The 21459-nt window shown below is 39.8% G+C and overlaps 2 protein-coding genes and 1 pseudogene across 4 annotated transcripts; all 3 read left to right on the forward strand.

The window, feature by feature from the left end:
• Nucleotides 1-5417: 5417 nt before the first annotated feature.
• Nucleotides 5418-21257, forward strand: LOC147511339 (Aldolase-type TIM barrel family protein). 2 transcript variants are annotated; one of them, XR_015219330.1, is made up of 6 exons: nucleotides 5696-6757; nucleotides 7564-7743; nucleotides 8599-8856; nucleotides 9792-9864; nucleotides 19938-20007; nucleotides 20785-21142. XR_015219330.1 is itself a non-coding variant. In XM_086603056.1 (5 exons), exons 1-4 carry the CDS (start codon nucleotides 5756-5758, stop codon nucleotides 9861-9863), a joined length of 1512 nt encoding a protein of 503 aa, XP_086459182.1. In that variant the 5' UTR covers nucleotides 5418-5755; the 3' UTR covers nucleotide 9864; nucleotides 20785-21257. The 2 variants fall into 2 exon arrangements, 1 of the variants encoding a protein (XP_086459182.1); XM_086603056.1 differs by lacking the exon at nucleotides 19938-20007 and having other exon boundaries at nucleotides 5418-6757; nucleotides 20785-21257.
• LOC147511340 (Ribosomal protein S7p/S5e family protein) lies at nucleotides 15219-21142 on the forward strand. The gene is given in 3 exon segments (XM_086603057.1): nucleotides 15219-19785; nucleotides 19872-20007; nucleotides 20785-21142. A coding segment is annotated over 1 exon segment (558 nt). The 3' UTR covers nucleotides 15777-19785; nucleotides 19872-20007; nucleotides 20785-21142.
• LOC147511341 (putative cytochrome c biosynthesis ccmC-like mitochondrial protein) lies at nucleotides 16059-21142 on the forward strand (annotated as a pseudogene). The gene is made up of 3 exons (XR_015219331.1): nucleotides 16059-19785; nucleotides 19872-20007; nucleotides 20785-21142. The product of XR_015219331.1 is annotated as a putative cytochrome c biosynthesis ccmC-like mitochondrial protein (transcript).
• Nucleotides 21258-21459: the final 202 nt, after the last annotated feature.

Below are 21459 nucleotides of genomic sequence, written 5' to 3' on the forward strand. Positions count from 1 at the left end.
TCCTGATACCGCTTTTATAATCGAGCAACAACAAGCTGAAATACGTGCTGAATGGGCAAGGGCTAGAGGTGGTTCTAGCTCTAACTAAGCTTATGTAATATCTAGTATTTTATTTTAATTAAAGTACTATATATTTTAATTAATGCACTATGTATTTTAATTTCACTGTCTTTTTAATTAATGCACTATGTATTTTTAATTAATGAACTATGTATTTTTATCTAACTTTTTTTTTTTAATTAATGCACTATGTATGTTCTGTCCAATATAATTATTTTCATAGAAATACAATTACCAATAAAATTAAAATACATTGTAATATAGTTCATTAAAACACAACTCATTAAACACATAATAACTTATAGGAATTACATAGGAAATACATTAGGAAATACATAGGAAATACATTGGAACTTAATAGTTCACGTTAGGAAATACATAGGAAATACACTTTCATTTCCATTTTAATTTTTCGCCTCCTTCTCCCTCATCTGGATCCGACCAATTTGGATCATAAATTGGTACCGGATCAGCTGTTTCTTCAATGCCAGTACAATTAAAAACATGTTCAACTAAGTCCTTTTGAAGATTAGTATGTGTAACTTCATTTCGATCTTATTTCTTGCTTCAATCATCGATAGACAAAATGAAAACCATCATCTTCCCCGAAAAGAGCGGTATTGTTTCTTTCCTCCGACCTTTCCAATTCCAAACTCCACTTTCACGCTCATTCTCAACAATCATATTATGCATTATAATGCATGCCTTCATTATATCTCCAAGAACAACAACACTATGACAACGTCGCGAAGCCTTAACAATATGCCATCGTGCAAAAAACTCCAAACGTTCTTTCAACATCCTTTCTTGCGGCTTCTTGGCGTTGAGTAAATATCTTTTCATGCTTATTTCTTGGATAACGAATGGCTTGAACAAATGTGCCCCATTTTGGGTAAATACCATCAGCAAGATAATATCCCATATCATAACCATTACCATTCACATTAAATGCAATGGCGGGGAGCCTCACCTTGCTCTAATGATTCAAAAAAACATGAGAACGATGAAGCACGCGTTAATGTCATTATCTCGCGAACCCGGTAGGCCAAAGAAGCAATGCCGGATCCAACAATGTTTGTCTGCAGCGAACGGCTTCAAGTATCAAAGTTGGTTCCTTCTTGTACCCTACATGTGTTCCACCCATCCACTTGGACAATTCTTCCACACCCGGTGCATACAAATCGATTGATCCAAACATTCTGAAAAACCCTTGCCGCATTTTCAGCTAATATCCTAGCGATTAATGCGCTTCGGTTGGTCGTCTCAAGTACTCTTCCTCAAACGCCCGTGATAATTGCCTTGCACCAACACTTCATAGATACATTTGTTGTGGAATCTCCAATTTGTAAATACTCATCCGTTGAATAAGAAGAACAACCGGTTTGCTAATTGTGCAAACCGCGGCTAGTCCCTTTTGTAACCCGAAATTGCTTGCCGACCCAATCCATCCACCTTGTCTTTAAAGTAATCGTCGAATGATGCAACAAAGATGCAACATATACATAAAAAGCTCTCTTGTCATCCTGTACCTTCGTCCTAAACTTATGAGGAGGCCACCTACAAGGTGTTGTGAAGTAATCCCTCATTATCTTTTGTTTCTTGAAAATCACCACCATCTCTAAACGTGTATTCTCTCGCCGCTTCACGGATCCACCGCGTTTTGTGCGTATCCACATCTTCAATTTCAATGGTCGCTTGAGTCAATAATGCCCCAAAGAAATGATAATAACCGCAACCTCCTCCTCCTCCTTAGCCTCATCATATCATTATGCTCATCTCTTACTATTTCCATGTAGTCATTTTCAGCAGAAGTACCAGAAGACGACCCGGTGAAACCAGAAGACGAACTATTACTACTAGATCCTCCCCATAACCTTTGGTTATATGCAATTCTTTCTTCTATAGACATTTTTCCTATTTTTAGCTTGGTTGTGGGGAAGCAGATGGCTGTGTTGTTTGTTTGATCTAAAAGAAAGAAGAGTAAAACGAAATATTAAAGGTAAGGTCACATATGATAAGGTCACATGTGAAACTTCGATTTTGGTCCACTTACCAATTGACAACACATTTTATTAGATTTTTGTTCACTCTCCAAGTGACAACACATTGTATCCAAATGTCTATCCAAATGTATCCTCAATAATTCCAAATGGGCCACCATCCCCATCCATAATTCCATTGTTTGGAATAGTAAAAGGTGCAGGGAGAAGGACTTAAAAACCAGACGGGATGTTACATTCCGTCTCGGTCTAAAAAATCGAGGGGATGTTACATTCCGTCTCGGTATCCCCACACACTATTCCTGTCAGAACCTGTCAAAACCAAACCACCTGCAAAAATGAGTGATATTCCAAACTCAAAATTTTCTGTTTCAACAAAGACAGGAAATGAGTGAAATGAATGTGAAACGAGCGAAACGAATGTTCCATTTTTGGAAACATACGAACTTATAAATTTTTAATTTTTTTTGCCATAACCTCATTTGTTTTATTGACATATTCATATCCAAAACCTGCTAATATACTTTGAAAATAATAAATAAGACAAACAACAATCATGAACAACACCCAAGTCTAACACGTAAACTTCGGTAAAAAACTAACTTATAATTTCTAAAAAAATTGGACATAACCTCCTTTGTTTAATGACATATTCATATCCAAAACTCATCAAAGAAAAACCTGCTAATAAAAAATTCATTACAAACAACAATCCCAAACGCCATAAGACAAGTAATGGCGCACGCGGTTATTACAAACTACAAAAAATATCTCCACCGAGACCTCCTCCCCCCACGAAGGCTCGGTCGAAGAGCTCTCCCCCTACGTCGTTGTAAGCCTCTGGTTGAACTTGAGCTTGAGGTACTCCACTTTCAAAGATTCTCCAACTCTTGCACACGTCGCCTCGGTTTGCAAAGTTCGATTCACGTTCTTCTTGTAAGTACTCAAAACTGCGACGAGAGGACTCCATGAAGGACTCCACGATGGCATAACCGAGAGTCAGTAGTTAAGGAGCTCGACCTTACTTCATCCTATTTAACAAAACAAATGCATGTTAGGGTTATAGTGAATACTAATAATAACAAATCATGAATAAATTTAAATCATACTAACCTCGGCTAACTGCTTTCGAATCAGATCGACAAATCTGCTATCAACTGCGGCATCTACATCGGGTGGAATAGGTATTCTCATATCTTGCCCCCGAAAGTAATCATGCTCCAATGCCAAAGGTCATCATCATCAAATATCTGTGGAGTTCTTTCATGGCATCGAATATCATGAAACACCACGGGCGGGATCGTGGCAACTCCACTCCTCTTGGGAAATGAATGTCGGGCCTCAATGCTCCGTAAGTAACCCTTCAAAATTGGTGCCCCGGTATAACACACCTAGCAAGAGACCTCGACCAACCCTCTTCCAATATAAGTCATAGTCAAGCAGAAACGAAAAGCCGATCGTCCGCCACTCATTTGGGTTTGCTCTATAGTGTGAAAGAACGGCAGGAAGAATATCGAGGTCATCATATCTATAGGTGGTGGGTAAGGTATAACAATCTCTCCGGATACTTGCCGCCAACATATGTCCCCAAGGTACCATGCGGTGGATCGACCATATAAGTATCATTATTCGCGAGAAAAAGAAACCTTGCTCTATGACACATATATGATAGTTTACGGTTTTCGGTGTTCTCTAGAACATCCGGAATATCCGCGTAAAGGGTCCGAAAGATGAAGGACTCGGCCCGGGTTGCCACTCAATTCGACTAGCTCCTAAAAGCTCAATCTGGCGGAAGTGTTATGAATATTATACGATAGGTCCCCATACCCCTTTGCTTTCGATGAAGCCCCCATGCTTGAATACGTGGAATCGGTCATGAGTCTCATCCTCTTCCAACCTCTTCAACACAGGGATGCATCACACGAAAATGTTCGTACCACCAATACCGTCATCAATAGATAAAATACAATATCAATATATATATAAACATGTCAACATTAATAATTAGATAAATAAATGAAATGAAACAATAACTTAATAAATAAGACTTACGGTATAATCCAAACAAAGCCGCTGACAAATTGCCTTTAGCGGCTTTCGTCTCAACCATGAGGTCTAGCCCGGTAAAGGTATGCCAAGATGGATTGACCCGGTCCATAATCCCACATCCTCTCTACGCCCGAGGAGATACGCCATCCACCCGATCGTAAATAACTATCGGATATCCAAATAATACCGCACCAACAAAGTAGAAGAGGAAGGCACGCATACATACTCGTGGATCGACTCCTCACCAATATGATAGTCTTTTCGGCTTCTCCTCGAGTCTATTCAAATATCTCAAGTAAACCAACTCATATTTATAGCTCCTCCCTTAAACCGCTTTCGATAATCTCAAAAACTCGTCTTGCTCATCATCTTCAACTAAATCAAAACCTTCAAAGAAACTCATCGCCGTAGTAAAACCTCTAAAGTTTCATCAAAGGAACGACATCTCCATAACCAATTGGGATATCCGTGAGCATTGTGAAATCAAGAGGGGTAATCCCAAGCTCACCCCATGGGAAATGGAATGTGTGGGTAGTTTGCCACCACCGCTCAACTATCCCAAACAACAACGCCTAATCATTTTGTCCCAAATTAGAATTCAAAAAACTCCCAAATGGTGTGGCAGATATAATATCGGTAACCGTGACAAAATTAGGATCCGTTTTTTATTTCATACAACGCCACCACGACACAACATTTGAAAGTGCACAACGCACTTTCCATAAGTGTACTTCCTACATTCAACAAACACGCAATACGATATAATTAAAACTATTTTTTTTAAAACAATGCGACAAATTCAAACTAATTACACAACAACAAACTTGATATAAACTAACATAAATAATAATAATTAACATAAAAAAAATCAAAACTTATTTTGAGACTTCGCCACTCGATTTGCTACGTGTGTCGGACCGATGTTGACGCTTAATGGTGGGTGTTCATCGATTTCATTAACGCTGTGGAAAATTGAACCCAAGTTCAATTTAGTCCTCCTCCCCACATTACGGCGTTCTCGACGACGATCCTTTTTGCCCATTTTTTTGGAAATTTTAATATTTCCAAACCATCGAATGCTGCTTTCATGTGGTGAGGTTGGTGGGGATGGGTTAGGGGTGGAGAAGTCATTATGAATGGAAATTTGTGTCAAAAGGTTGTTAATGGAGGCTACAAAATCGAATTTTTGGGAAAGGAAGGAAAAAATGGAGCCCGTTTCGCGTCTGTTCATATTGAGCAATCGACGGGATGTTACATCCTACATCCCGCCTATAAAAAATATCGACGCGGGATGTTACATTCCATCTCGAATCAAAACCTCCGCACGGAATCTAACATCCCGTCCGAAATATTTTTTATCACCTTTGCATTGCACAACTTTACCTTATTTTTCACCGGGTTGGTGAAAAGGGGAGGTGAAAAGTGATGAGGTAGCGGTAATAGAGGGGGGAAAAACTATAACCTGCATTACAAATGCTCTTATGGGGGTAATCCTAATTGCAACTAGTGGTGGGGGGTATATCAATATAACCCTAAAAAAATTTACCGGGATTTCTCATATATCTTGACTTGTGTGTATTATTTATTTCCAAATTGTTATTGACCTATAAAACAGTTTGTTTGTATCTATCAGAGCCTCCGGGAACATGAACATGAACGGAATCGAGATCGAAGAAGACGGCCTATCATCAGCCTCACTCTTCAGCAAAACCAACCCATACTCGTACACATACGATGACGTCATCTTCTTACCTCACTACATCGACTTCCCAACTGACTCAGTCAATTTAACAACAAAGTTAACCAAAAACATAAACTTATCAATCCCGTGTGTTTCTTCACCAATGGACACTGTTACTGAATCTTACATGGCTGTTTCCATGGCTGCACTCGGTGGTATTGCTATTATACATAATAATAATAACGGGGTTGATCAAGCGGGACTAGTCCGTTCCGTTAAGTCTCGGAGAATTCCTTTTGTTTCTGATCCTATTGTTATGTCTTTTAATGATTGTATTCACTCTGTCGATGACTTCGGTGATTCGCCTTGTGTTTTTGTTACTGACTCGAACAAGTTGTTGGGAGTTGTTTCCAAGCTGGACTGGGAGAGGCTGAGTGATAATAAGAGTGTTAAGGTGGGGGAGTATATGAGTAAGTCGGTGCTGAAAGGTTTGTCCAGTTATTCGTTTGAACAAGCGGCTACGTTTTTAGCTGCGAATAAGCTTGATTATTTGCCTTTGGTGAATGAGGTGGATGGGGAAGTTATGGATTTGTTTACTAGTGATGATGTCGAGAGGATTAGGGGGTTTCCCAAACTAGGGGCTCCTTCGGTTGGTAAGGATGGCAAGTTTTTGGTGGGAGCCGCGATTGGGACTAGAGAGCAGGAAAAGGAGAGGTTGGAACATTTGGTGAAGGCGGGGGTTAATGTGGTGGTGTTAGATAGTTCACAGGGGAATTCTATTTATCAGTTGGATATGATTAAGTATGTGAAGAGGACATATCCTGATTTGGATGTTATTGGTGGGAATATCGTCACGGCTTATCAGGCTCAGAATCTGATTGAGGCTGGTGCAGATGGGTTGAGAGTTGGGATGGGTTCTGGTTCTATTTGTACCACTCAGGAGGTCTGTGCTGTTGGGCGAGGGCAGGTAATATCGCGTCACCATCTGATTATGTTCAATGTTTGCACTTTAATGCTAGTATACTGTGATATGAACTATGTTGAGAAACTGTTAAGAGTTTCTTATGTAGCTTTAAGCGTCTTAATACTGGATTGGTGGAGGTTATTTTTACATGTTCTCTTCAAATGAAGTAGAATGCACCCTTTGTGTCAGACACATACAAGCTGTGTTTCGCTATATCTAGTATGCGTTGTTCAACATTTAACATGCCCAGTCAGACACATACAAGTTGTATCTCTTTCAACTCAATATGTTTTAGGAAAACTTGTTCACAAGTTGCACTCAAAATGTGTACTCAAAATGCTAAAAGCATATTCCAGAGCAAATGGTGTGAGAGTGAGATTTCATGCTTTGCCCATTAGGTAGCTTTAAATTGGTTGTTTTTGTAACCAACATATGAATTCAAATGCATTTTGGTAATTATTATATGACTTTATCCAGCAACATTTGTCTCTAAGTGGTCGGTGTTATGATCTCATTATTGTCCTTGCCTTAATCCCATATTAATGGGGTCGGTAAAGTCCTCTTTGTTGTTTGTTCCAGATCTTTTCTATTACAAGCTATCTCACTCCCACCTATTGTGTTTTGTCTACTAAATTTCTAACATATGTATCCAAGTGCAAGGACAAAAATCCTCCTCACTTGAATATCAACTTTTCAATTTTTTTATCAATGGAATATCATGGGATACTGTTGTGGATATGAAGTAGACATATTTTTCTTCCACCAGACCACGCTCAATATTTTAATACTGAATGTTTTAAACTCTTTAGGCAACCGCGGTATACAAGGTTTCATCCATTGCTTCAAAACAAGGTGTCCCTGTGATTGCTGATGGAGGTATTGCAAACTCGGGTCACATTGTTAAGGCTTTGGTACTAGGTGCATCTACCGTAATGATGGGAAGTTTCTTAGCTGGTAGCAATGAGGCACCTGGAGTTTATGAAAGCCAGGTACATGATCATTTTGACGATCTAATTCTATATGCTAAGGATATGTATTAGTGCGATGCATCATATCAATTTTACTGGTGTACAAAAAAAGTGGTCATGTAGCTTTTAAAATAAAGGATTTGTTACAGATTAGCGATCTACAAAGGCGGTCTAGCTAAGGTATTGATGAAGATGCTTACTGATTCTTCAGAGATAGTCTTTTTCCACTGAGTTATCTGTTTCTTTGTTGTTTTTCATGGAGGTGTTATCGGATGTGTCAATTGTGAAAATATGAGTATATAAATTTACTTAAGTGTAGGTCGGTGCATGACTGTTGTGACAGTACCACCCTTAGTAAGGCGTGCAAAGGAAACTTAGTCTAATCACGGTTTGGCAGGTTTAAATTAAATCGAAAGAAAACCACGTTTTTTTAGGTTCAAGCGTCATTTACGATGTGCAACTTACATGCAGTGTACAACACTTGCCTTCTCTGATATGATTTCCACATTGTGGTGTACACTGCTTGTCTACTCTGCAAATGATTCCCTCCTTTTTTGTGTGTAAAACTACTCAGACTGTAATCTGACAAGATACTGACATATAACAGGTTTATGTGTATTAGCTTTCATTCAGTCATCTACTTCTGTGATTGAACATGTTAGGCCTATGTGTTTGTGTTCACCAATGCCTTCTCGCTGATAAGTAGGACGAGTTTTACTTTTGACATCGTCTTTACTAATATTCAATTCGGTAAGGAACTTTGTTATACTAAACTAGAGAGGCGGTCCACCTTTCACACTATTAAAATGTAAATCATTTTATTGGTAATCTGTTCAAATCATCATGATATTTCTTGACATGCCATTCTTCAACCAGGGTGGTCATCGAGTAAAGAAGTACAGAGGCATGGGGTCTCTAGAGGCTATGACAAAAGGTAGTGATGCACGGTACTTGGGAGATACATCAAAGCTTAAGGTTGCTCAGGGAGTTGTTGGGGCTGTGGCAGATAAAGGTTCTGTGTTGAAATTTATTCCATACACAATGCAAGCTGTCAAACAAGGATTCCAGGATCTTGGTGCACCCTCCGTTGAATCAGCTCACAAGCTTTTACAGTCAAGTGTACTACGGCTGGAGGTATGTTCCATTAACTGTTTATTATTTGTTTACCTTTTTTTTTGTGGTATCAATATTGGTTTTATACTTTTATTTTACATTTTACAATCTCATTGACATGGTTGATGTACCGAGCAAAATAACCTTAAATCTACTTGTATGCACAGGTTCAGTACCTTTCCTTTTAATTGAGAATTGTACTTCTTCCTTGCTTGCAAAGAAAATAGTAGTTCTTAGTTGCTTGCAAAAGAATTACCGAGTGATTGTTGGTTGATTATAACTGCACAGTTAATAATTATAAAAAATTATCAAGTATTACAAGTAAGAGAAAGTGATTGATGGTTGATAAAGACATAAAGTCTTGAGGCCAAAATATTTTGTTGCAGAGGGTGTGTTAGACACGGTAGTCAAGGAGTCCAAAATCAAGTACCTCAATAGAACTAGGAAATTAGTACTAAAAAGTGAAGTAAGACTGTATTATGGTAGTTATGAACTTTTGATTGTGTTTAAGTCTAACTTGGTAAAAAGTGCATAACAACCCTAATATGAGATCTACCTATGTAGAAATTATTGGAAAATGGGATGATACCAAGTTGCCAACATAGTGTTAAAGACTTTGAGAGGGAGTTTTAGGGTGTGGTGCATGGTGCTGTATGTTGGCTTCACAATTCACTTTCTTTTACACGAGTTTTCACTTTTCAGTGTTATTGCTTTTTTCAACCTGTACTTTCCAAATTGGTTCATTAACTTCTGCCTAATCTTGGCATGAACTGGTATTTGAATGTGTAGTTATGTCTCCAGAGGAAGTACTTTCCAACTATTTTTCTTTTATGCTACTTAGATCTGTAGTTCGACTTTTTTTTCCTCCCTTAATGATTGAAACTCTGCATTCAAAATCTCCCTCTCTCATGAATGTTGACTAGTTGACTCTAATATGTTTTCATTGTACTTAACAGGTTCGTACAGGCGCAGCACAGGCTGAAGGTGGTGTGCATGATTTGCTTTCCTATGCCAAGAAACCCTTCTGAGGTTTGATTCCCATCCCGAGACTTCTCAAACAATACTCATGACTAGTTAAATAGTTATCATGTTTTGAGCTATTTAGTTAAGTTTGATACTTAATGCACCACAAAGATTAAGTCCATATATTGGATGAAGTTCTTTAATGGTTGGTACTGGTAGCACTCCAGGCATAAACTTAAAATTGATCTTGGTCCGTTCTTTCTGAGATTCTTAGTGTAGAACTTGAAGACCGCATGCTTTCTTGTCTATTTATCTGCGGTACTATGTTCCATAGAGACTAGTTCAAGGAACTCTTCTGTAATTTGTTTTGATAGTTGGACACTTAGACCTAGAATTTACTCTCTCAATTCTATATTATTATGTATTTGATTGTGCTGTTGGTTGCCTGGAGCAGTGGTGCTGTGATTAGCCTGTTTAATGGTTTAGTTTTCCAAATAACTACCATTTCTGGTGTGCTCGACACAGTGCCATTGTGTGAGTGTCAGGGTGCATAATTATAATGACAAAATTTCTTATGCTAGATTTAAATCGAGAACCCATTACACAGGTAGTTACATGCCGAAGACATCAGACGGATAGCGTCTGAGGTATCCTGTTGATTATGGCTATGCAATGACTATTCACCCAAGTAAAAGTTATCTTTGTAACAGTCATGTGCGCAAACCAAAATTTTGTGCATGTTTTTCAAACTTGAGATATTGATGTGAACTATGATTGGTGGAAGCTTCAATCAATGAACAATTCACTCCATAATATAATTTCATTAAAAATCACTCATGAAAACAATCTTTCATAAACCAAAAACCTAAAAACTAATAGAGGCAACTACTAAGGTAGTGAAACTATTGATAAAAATATCTTTGATTTAGTAGATTCATATCTTCCATGGGAGTCCCCAAGCGGGAGGACTTGGATAGACCCTTCCTGTGCTAGTAGTTGAATAAGGAGGGGAGACCAAGTCCTCTCTTCCTGCTGCAAGGAAGGCATGGGCTAAGGTAAGGGAAGCCCTTTCAAAATATAAAAGAGGAACTTTCTTTTTATTTTCCATGACGGACAAAAGCTGAGATGATAAGAATCTGCTTCAAAATGAAGCACGAACTCTAAAGTGCCTGTCGGGTTTTGCTTTTTTGTTATCTGTGATGGCGGTTGATGCCCTAGGTTTGGCCGAGGATGGCGATTACTTATCGCCCGCTCCCATTCCTTAGCTTGTTGGAAGGGCGCTTTCCCGGAGCTTATTCCAGGCGCGAATGCAGCAGATGGGGATCCTAAGACCAGGGCCTGGATCTGCTTAGCCAGCATTTGTGAACCTAGGTCTGGAAGTATAATAGGATCTGTAATGAAAAAAGCTTGCCTCGACCATCTGAGGATGCCAATTTTTTCTTTGTTGGCAGCTCATTAGCTCCCGAGTCTCTCTCTAAGGGTTCTCCGGTTGACCTTAACTCTTCTGGTCAGCACAACAGGCTTCGGCCGATGGCAAGAAAGGATTCAGGATCTGATCTGGACTTGGATCGAACCTAGATTGATATTTTTTTGGGGGGGAGGGCACTAGAGGCAGCGAATCAAAGGCGGGTTCCTCCGTTGAGGAGAGTGACGGATACCCCTTCCTTCCGAAGAATAGCGGGTAGGTCCCACTTCTTATTATTAAATTATGAAGAAGTCGCTTCATTCTTTCTTTCTTTTCATTCATTGATGTATCGCTTCCCACCTTAGGACAGATCTTAGGAGTAGACCAAGGGTCAAAGGAAAGATTTTGCTTATGTTATGGTATGAGAGATCTAAGTCTTTAAAATGTTGAAACAAGTCAGCCCTTACGTACTACTGCTTATTGTAGTTCGACCAATCCTTTGGGATTTCAACTATCAATCGCTGGTTCCATAACAAAAAAGGGCAAGTCTTCTTATATATGAGACCTTGCTTGAGTTATTTAATGATCGTCACGCTTTCACTTTAATTATTATTAAAGCCACAGAAATAAGGCTTTGGATACTGAGTAAACCTCATCTTCCTAAAATTTATCTTTTCTTTCCTAGCCCCACAGCTAACCATCAATACAAAAGACCTTTTGCAGTGACGGAAAAGCTTAGAAAAAGACTGAGCACGACCACGGAAAGCATGGTAGTAAAGGCAACTGTCTTCGTATCCGCTTTTAGGCATAAACTAAAAGATCGAAGATCTCGGGCTTGGTGAACCTTTCCATAATCTTCTCATCCAACTGGTTGAGAATCCAATCAATAAAAGTAGGCCTCACCTTCTTCCCTTTCTGGTGGAAATGCAACAAATAATGGAATCAAGGAAGGGTGTTCACACGGCAACCCGAGGTTTGTCTCGCTCAGGAGATCTACGAAGAGTAGACATGTAGCCGCGGGTCCACAGCCTCGCCCAGATTCAACGACAACTGACTGGAGCCTACATAAAGTGGTTTCCACACCGACCTCGACATGCTTAAGCGAACCTACCCGTTGAAGAGGGGCCCTTCTCCTAACAATCTCGGAAAGCCTTGAGAAAGGACTGATTGGCCCGATTACGAAATATAGTTTGTTATACCCTTTTCTTGTCTGTTATCCTTGATTCTTTTGGGGGGGAGATCAGCCAGGCCAAGGGAACCTGTGAATCCCTGAACTACCAATTTGAATACAAGACTAACTTGAGGTTCACGCCTATCACTTGTAGGGCGGGCCACCAGCCACTTATTCTTTTTTTCTGGAATTGCACCTCAATATCGATCTACCTCTTGGGAAGTGCTGCATTAAGGCGATTCCCCATGCGCAAGGCCCATGCTTAGTTTTCAATTTCAGCAGGAACAATGTCATTGTGACACCTCTTTGAGCACAGGTCACTATCTTTGATTCAATTCTGAGAGTGGGAGCCACTTTTTGATATCATATCAATCTACCAACGATTTGCTCAACCTCGGCTTGAGTATGATCCATTCGTTACCACCCCAGCCCTAAGGCTTCGATTCTAAAAAAGACTTGCGAAAGCGAGGTAAAAACGGATTTCAATACAAAAGGAGAACCTTTTGGTTGCGATGATTTATTTTGTTTTTTGTTCAAAGCGAAGCGAGCGGTGTTATTGTCCCCTTCCTTCTCCTAGCGCTTAGACATCGTATGCAGATCATCGGGATCGGTAATATCATATAATAAATTATTTGATCCGTGAACGCAACCCTTGGCTTACCCAATATTGGCCAGGGAATGGACCAATTCCTTCAAAAAGGCATATTGATTGAGAATCTATGCAGGAGATCGGGTCGCGAACCTTCTCTTCTATCAGGTCCAGAGGGGAACTTAGTTAGGTCCCTCAGGATGCCTATCCGGTAACAGGAAGTCGGGATTCGAGCCATGTATGTGGCATACAACTGGTTCTATCGATACGAATAAAAATATCTTTGATTTGTTTGGTCTTCGGAATCAAGCGGAAAATAATGGAGTGGGGAGCTCTGACGTGCCATTTATTAGAACTCATGAGATCTGGTCAACAAAGGCCAAAGTCTGAAGTCTCCGCTAGAGCTAAGGCTGTAGTTCAAAATCTTAATCTTATTAAGCTTAAAAGAAGAAAGGGGCATCTGTCCTGGTAAGCTGATATTCCGATGGCAAGGCTAGCGGTGTAGCGCACATCGTTTCTCAAAGCGAGTGAGACAACTTAGCACCCATCCCTAAAAAGAAGAAAATGACTTCTATGCTGGTAGTAAATATACCTATGATATTAATGATATCATTATCATGGGAATAGGCCTTAATTAAAAGCCTTTCCCTTACATAGGAAGGATGACGGAATACAAAGTAAGGGCTAGGTCGAAGCGAGGGCAAGATCTAAGATTCGTACTATAAGTCTTCCAAAAGTATTTGAAATAAAAAAGATGTCGAAGTGCAGTTCTCCTCCGGCGGATTTCCCTAGCGAGTATAAACTTTTTAAGCTCTTACTTCTCTCCCCTAAGTAACCGCTTCAACAATTCCGAGAGGCAGTCTCGGAAGTAGATTCGTATAGTACCTTATATCTATTTTTCTTGGTCAAGTAGTTCAGGTCTATTGGGAGAGATCCCAGACTCGGCTCAAACCTTCTTATTGGATTGGATCTAGACCCCCGCCCTTTATGTTCGAATTAGTCAATCTCTTTTCCCCACTGCTTACTTTTTAATTTTTCAAAGCGAGCTACCCATTGTTCCCACGCCTATTAGTTTATGGTCATTTATGGCCTAGAACACGGTTTCTTCCTTCAATGCTAACATCTACGTACCCACTAAGGCAACTAGCTTTCCCGAGGTCTTCTATTCAAGAGAAAGCCCAAGAAAGGAAGGGTGAAGTTATTGGCTAGATATGGAACTGGACTAGTAAGCATAAAACGATGGGACGTCAGTGAAGCGAACATTGGCTAGTCTTTACTTGGCGCAGCACAGAGCATGTTTGCAATTATCCTTCTAAGCCTTTTTCTCCCACCTTCCTGATACATAAATTGACCTGTCGCCAAACACCTTGAATTCAAAAGCTAATGATTCCTATACCTATAGCGGGAGACAAGACCTGCGGCTAATGAAATGATTGATACACGACACACATGGCTTATTCATTTGAAGCTAGCGGCTATCGATGATCATACTCGTTTTCTTGATGTTTGTCTTTAACCTGGCTATCGTCTACCACGGCCCAGGTCCAGACCAAGGGTCCCCGGGTGCTATGGCGATCTGCCACGTGGTTGTTGCTGAGAAAGACGAAGGGGAGAGCAAGAGGGGGGCTAGCCGTAAGACTGATCGGACCGGTTCTCTACCACAGCTACAAGTTCGCCAACCTGCCTTCAGACTGGCGAGTTAACTTGCTTAACACATAAGGTTCAGCCCTCTCATAGATACGTTCTGGCCGGACATTCTCTCTCCATCTAGCAGAAATCCCCTTCCCGACAGCGAAGCGGACTAACTATAGATCCGTTCAGTTCGCGACTCAACTCATTTTTTTATTCACCTAACTGTCAAGATTTTTATATTTTGCTCAGTCCATTTTCTTTAGTTGCCTTTTCGGTTGTAATTCAGATTGCTTTTTCCGTATTGAGTGGGCATACGTTCACTCTCGAGCCATTGTCCATCAGAACGAAGGGTACACGATAGTTATTGCAGTGCACCGTCATACTAAGAGCCTTGGTCTGAGACGGTCCTTCTCTCAGTCGACGGGCAACTATGAAACAAACCCTTTCTTTTATCATATATGAGATGAGTTGAATGCCTTCTTAGGCAAGGCTCATCTTCGGAGGAACCTTCTTTCGCCGTAACTGGTTTCTTCGAGTCTATCTTTAGAAAAGAGAAGCGAGCTTCTTGCGAGGCCCGTAATGTAATTAGCACCGAGTTTCCAGCTATGATGGGACTCTGAAAGATGGAAACAGGGGAGTTGGCTGAGAAAGATGGACAGTCACGATTGCGTAATATCAATTTATCGGCCTCGTCATCGAAAGCGGCTTCCAATTGCTCGGAAATTCTCAGTTATATGGGGGGCTTGGATGGTGAGCAAAAATAATTGATCAAGAAGTTGGTCAACTTTCGCATGAAAGAAGGTAAAAGAACGAGAGTTCGTGCTATTGTTTATCAAACTTTTCATCGCCCAGCTCGAACTGAACGCGATGTAATCAAACTTATGGTTGACTCCGTAGAGCATATAAAGCCCATATGCGAAGTGGAAAAAGTAGGAGTCGCAGGTACTATTTATGATGTCCCTGGGATTGTAGCCAGGGATCGTCAACAAACCTTAGCTATTCGTTGGATCCTTGGAGCAGCTTTCAAACGACGTATAAGCTACAAGATAAGCTTAGAGAAATGTTCATTTGCTGAGATACTGGATGCTTACCGAAAGAGGGGAATTGCACGTAAGAAAAGGGAGAATCTTCATGGACTGGCTTCCACCAATCGAAGTTTTGCGCATTTCAGATGGTGGTAAAGTGAGACCACATAAAGAGCTCTTCCTCATTCAGTCAGATTCTTCAGTGAGATATGGTTTTATCCTTTTCCTTTGTGAATCTTCAGGCTGATAACCATATGGAAAGTAAATCCTTCTTTTTCCGGTATGCCGCTCCGCAAGCAAGGAGTGCCACGCACGAGCGGAGCGAAAACAAAGCAAGGGTAATTCCTTATTTTTTTGTAAGCATGCGAAATCCTTTGATTGCGGATTGAATATACATCCATGTCTTTCTTGTTCCACTAGCTAGGTCCCAATTTTCACATGTCCGTTTCGTTATTACAACTTTCTTTCTTTATGTCAAAGACCAGAAGCTACGCGCAAATTCTCATTGGATCTCGGTTGTTCTTAACAGCGATGGCTATTCATTTAAGTCTTCAGGTAGCACCACCAGATCTTCAACAAGGTGGAAATTCTCGTTATTCCGTATGTACATGTTCCTGCGCTCGGATGAGTATACTAGTTTATATCGCAACGCTATAAACAGTTCCTTGTTCCTATTAACAAAACATCCCCTTTTCTTAGCTCTTCGGAACCGGTATAGAAATGGGTGCTTTTTCTCGTTGTTTACCTTAGTGACTGGGGGTTTCTGGGAAGACCTATGTGGGGCACCTTTCGGGTGTGGGATGCTCGTTTAACCTCCGTATTCATCTCGTTCCCTATTTACCTGGGTGCACTGCGTTTTCAAAAGCTTCCTGTCGAACCGGTTCCTATTTCAATCCGTGCTGGACCGATCGATATACCAATAATAAAGTCTCCAGTCAACTGGTGGAATACATCGCATCAACCTGGGAGCATTAGCTGATCTGGTACATCAATACATGTTCCTATGCCCGTTCCAATCTTGTCTAACTTTGCTAACTCCCCCTTCTCAATCCGTATCTTGTTCGTTCTGGAAACACGTCCTCCTATTCCATCTGTTCCCGAATCTGCTTTAACGGAAGAAATAGAAGCTCGAGAAGGAATACCAAAACTCATTCGCTAAGATTGACGATTCTCTCTGTGTTGCATCCATGGCTGAATGGTTAAAGCGCCCAACTCATAATTGGCAAATTCATAGGTTCGATTCTTTGAATTAGCCATAGAAAACTTTGATATCATTTTGGGGCCCGGGAAACTTTGATACACCTCGTCATCGAAAGCGCTGATACGGATTCCAGTATAATAAGTATACGTTGTTGCCAAAGAGGTTCCACCAGATATTGGTTCAATTCCACCAGTTCTTGGGCTAGCACGAGGGTAAGTTGAAGTGAAATCTGATGAAACAGAATCATCGCGAGACTCCTGAACAACTACGAGAAAGCAGCGTATCGCCGAAGTTGCTCTGTCTGTAGAGAGTCTTGACAGGCAATGAAAGCATCAAGTGCAACGTCCCCGTAGGCAAGGTATAAGGGTCAGATTTAGTAGATTCATATCTTCCATGGGAGTCCCCAAGTGGGAGGACTTGGATAGACCCTTCCTGTGCTAGTAGTTGAATAAGGAGGGGAGACCAAGTCCTCTCTTCCTGCCGCAAGGAAGGCATGGGCTAAGGTAAGGGCAGCCCTTTCAAAATATGAGCTAGGTAGTTCTTAGAGCGGAGGTAGGACTTAATTAAGGCTGAAGTCCGCAGCTCTGAGTATCGCCCGCAGTTAGTTTTTGTCCTTGAGCAAGGACAAGGGACCAGGCAGGCACTACTATTGATAAAGAAGGCTGCGTAGCGTAGTGGCGTGAACGTATGCCCTTTCTATTAGCTGGATGTGCACGTATCCTAATGGGAATAGAAGATAAAAATATCTTTGATTTTTGATTTGTTACAATAGAGGCACCTATTCTATTTATACTAAATCTTAACCTCCTCAAACCTAACCTAAGCCGAATGGGCCTGAACCTGGATTTGGACTTGGACCAACATAACCTGAAACATAAAAAATAATGAAATTACCAAACACCCTAATACGCATATTACATCATTCTCCCCAGCTTTGAAAATCTCATCCTCGAGATTATAAATCAACAACTCTATTAAAAGCTTGCACAATGAATGAGTAGCCCCTGAGACATCTCCCTGACTTGCAAGTTGACTGTGTATCCTGTCTCGATATCTTCTATTGTAGCAACTTTCTTGACTGAAAATCAATAGCACAAAGTATCTTATCTGATGTGCTTGCAGATTATACAAAACCGCAAAATGAAACCTCCTATATCTCCAACATATTTATCTTGGCATCATAGAACAAGCACCAACCAACCACATAAAATGTAATTGTGCAATTGAGATTGTCTAGTCGCTGGCTCGATATGGTGGTCATAACTAGCAGGAAAACCAGCCCGAATAGGATCCACATAAGGAGACAAAGTTGATATATATGCATTTTCGTGCTCATCATCATCTTGTTAGATCTCAAAACAACTTAAAACGCCATCCCTCCCAAGGCTCTATAGTAGTGTCCACAAAGATATTAAAAAAAAACAAAAAACAAAAAATATCCATACCTCAGATATTTGTGGGGATGATGATATCTTTTTATGCAAAAATATCTAAAAAATCACCAGGGAGATACGGTTTAGTAATACCTTGTTGAGGTTGTGGTTCCCAACATGAACACCAATGCTCTGAACCATAAGAATCATAAGAATTTCCACACTCCTCGCATCTTAGACAATCACTGGAAGGGACAGAAGAAACTACACCAGCATCCCTATCAACATCAGGTAATTTTTCATAGCAACTAGGGCTATAAAAGTGACTTATTTTGGAGAGGGGAAACACCATCCCTGTAGCTGTCGGAATTGAAATTGGACATCGATTCATGGGAGAGAAACTAGGAACTTGCATACCTTCTTCTTTTAAACCACCATTAATGTTCTTAGCAACGACATATTCTTTATGTTAGTTAAACAACATAGGTGGAACTAGGGGTGCCAATGGGCAGTGTTATCAGACTCGGCCTGGCTTAGCAGTTTGACCTGGTAAACCGTCGAACCGGCCTCTTAACCGGGCTGGGTCTATTATTAGATTGTTTATGCTTTTGACCCAGTACTAAACCAGTTAAACCGGGCGGTTTTTGTCAAACCCAGCTAAATCGGACGGTCCAACCAGTGATGAGCCACTAACCCAGTTTAAAGCTAGTTAGAAATTCAAAAGCCAATTTCAGCAACTAGTGGGAGCTGAATCCTGTTCTCACTTTTGGGCACCTAATAGATTTGCCGCTTCGCCCGTTGAGTCTTACTAATGTACACATTGAATAATTTATTAAAATATACACATAATACTTCATGCGGTTCAACCCATTAACCCAATCCAATACACTGGTTGGACTGCCAACCCGGTGATCCAGTCCTTTTGCCAGGTTGAGGTCCGGGCCGGATCTGATAACATTGCCAATGGGTACCCGATTACTTGGAATCGAAACCGAATGTTTAATGTTAGACCCATTTAAAACGGGTCTTTAAGAACCGAACCAATAAATAACTGAAATCGTAGATACGAATAGTTAAAAACCCATGGATAACCGAACCAAAACCAGAACCGATTATTATGATTTTGATATATAAAATTCAATGTTATATTACATTTATACAAATTAAACTCATACATTATAATATAGTATTTCTTTTTATGTGCAAAAGCCTACTATGTTTGGCTAGGGAGACATAAATTTCGCAGACAGCATCCAAACAGCAACATTTCTGCCATTGGATCAAAACAAATCCAGATCAAGATTAAAAAAATGAAATTTCATTTCTATTCTGCGATAAAAAACCCTTACCTTCTCACTCTTTCTCTCTCTCCAGAAACTGAAAATTTCCATTTTAATTATCAAAAATCAAAATCAAACCGAACCCTAAACAAACGCCTCTCCTCCAACCAACTATTCAGTTTCATGTACCCAAATTTGAAATCAAAAGATCCCAAAACCCCTTATTTTCGATTTTCAACACCCAAATTTGAAGAACCCATCTTAAAATTCGATTTGAAGAACCCAAAACCCCCATTATTGATTCTCACAAGGTATGTACTTTTGAAAATTTTGAAATATTTGTTCATTTTTTTTTTAATTGATACATGCGGTTCTTGCTAATTACTTGTTGTTTTAGTTTGTGTTTGGTTGCTAGCTGTTTGGGTTTTTACTAAATGATCGATGTGAATAATTGGGTTTTTAAGAGTTATGCTTGTAAAATGGTTAGGACTTTGGTTCAGTTGATGAGAACTCTTGACAGAATGCTTGAAGAGGTAAAAAACTAATAATCCATTTCTGCTATCTAAAGTTACACGGTTGGTTTTGATGTATTTGTGAACATTTTATGAGTTGTTGATAAAATGTTGGAATTGATTTGTGTTTCAACGTACTATTTTGATGAAGTTTCACTACTATGGTGATATTACGGTATGATCGATGTTTCATCTGACTTGTTATGAAACTTAAATGTAGTCATACAGTATGCTTTAGCTTGATATGTATGTCATCGTCGTTACGATCCTAGATTTGTTATTGGTTCGTTTGGTAGTTATTTTTGTTATTAATTACTCCTAGGTTGCATTTTGGTATTTTTTTTATCCTCTACTTGATAGCTTGATATATGAAAGTGATTTTGGTATTTTTCTGTGCGTCTCTGTTTGTCTGGATCATCAAGGATGCAGACCCTACGAGTCGTAATGTTAGAGAAATGAGTCATAATGTTCCAAGATTTGATTCAAATTAAAAGCTAGTAGCTCAGTAGTTTGTGTGCTATTGTAATCTAATTAGTACTATCTCAGTAGTTTTAACATAATGTTGTATTTTTCTCATCATTATTTCGTTATGTGTTATTGATCAGTTCTGTGGACCTTCCGAAAGTAGCTTGTTTTTTCATTGATGGAGATTATATAGTCATTACTTACACAAGCTGATATGACAGTAATCCTGAAATTTAAACATTGTGCGACTCTGTAAGAATTTTTTTTGCTGCTAGTCTTCCCCTTATTTGGTCTGAGCGCCCTCCTATTTTGTTGTTTGCGTGTGACTTTCAGGTTTGCTGGAATCAGTTGTTACAAGCAGTGGAAAATCACAAGGCCTGCAGCAGTTCAACAGTTCTGACAGCTTTGTGCAGCAGCAGTTCTGATAATAAACAACCCACGAAACAAGGATGGAAAAAAAATCCTAACATTCCGAAATGAGAAGGGAAAATATATATTTGAGAATTCAAACCTGGGTGAAGTAAACCAAACAAACAAGCCAAAGAAACAAAGCCCCGAATATCATTTTTTTTCATTCCTTTTTGAGCTGAGACAAGAAACTGAAAGAAGAGCTCTCTGGGGCTTGTTTTGCTTGTGTGTTTGCATTTCTGACATTTATAAAATGAGATGGGTATATCGACATTCTGACAAATTCCAAAACTGGGATTGGAAGTGGGCCTCGAGGTCAAGCAATTTTTGTGATGCTAATGTCAGCTGATAGCAAACAATTAATACTCAAGTATATCGAAAGCTCACTTCATTTGAAATGCATTTCTGGGTTGGAACTAGTACTAGTAACTGCTTAGATGGGCTATTCAGAATTTCAAATTTTAGAAACAAGTTGAATTAGTACATACCAAAAATATAAAGATTTTAAAATAGTAAACAAAAAATTAATCGGAACACTAGTGAGAGAAGAAACAAGTACGTGCAATTGCTCTTTCCATTATTTTCAAAGGACAACTTGAT

The sequence above is a fragment of the Coptis chinensis genome, chromosome 3 (genome assembly GCF_015680905.1).
Source record: "Coptis chinensis isolate HL-2020 chromosome 3, ASM1568090v1, whole genome shotgun sequence".
NCBI classification, from domain to species: domain Eukaryota; kingdom Viridiplantae; phylum Streptophyta; class Magnoliopsida; order Ranunculales; family Ranunculaceae; genus Coptis; species Coptis chinensis.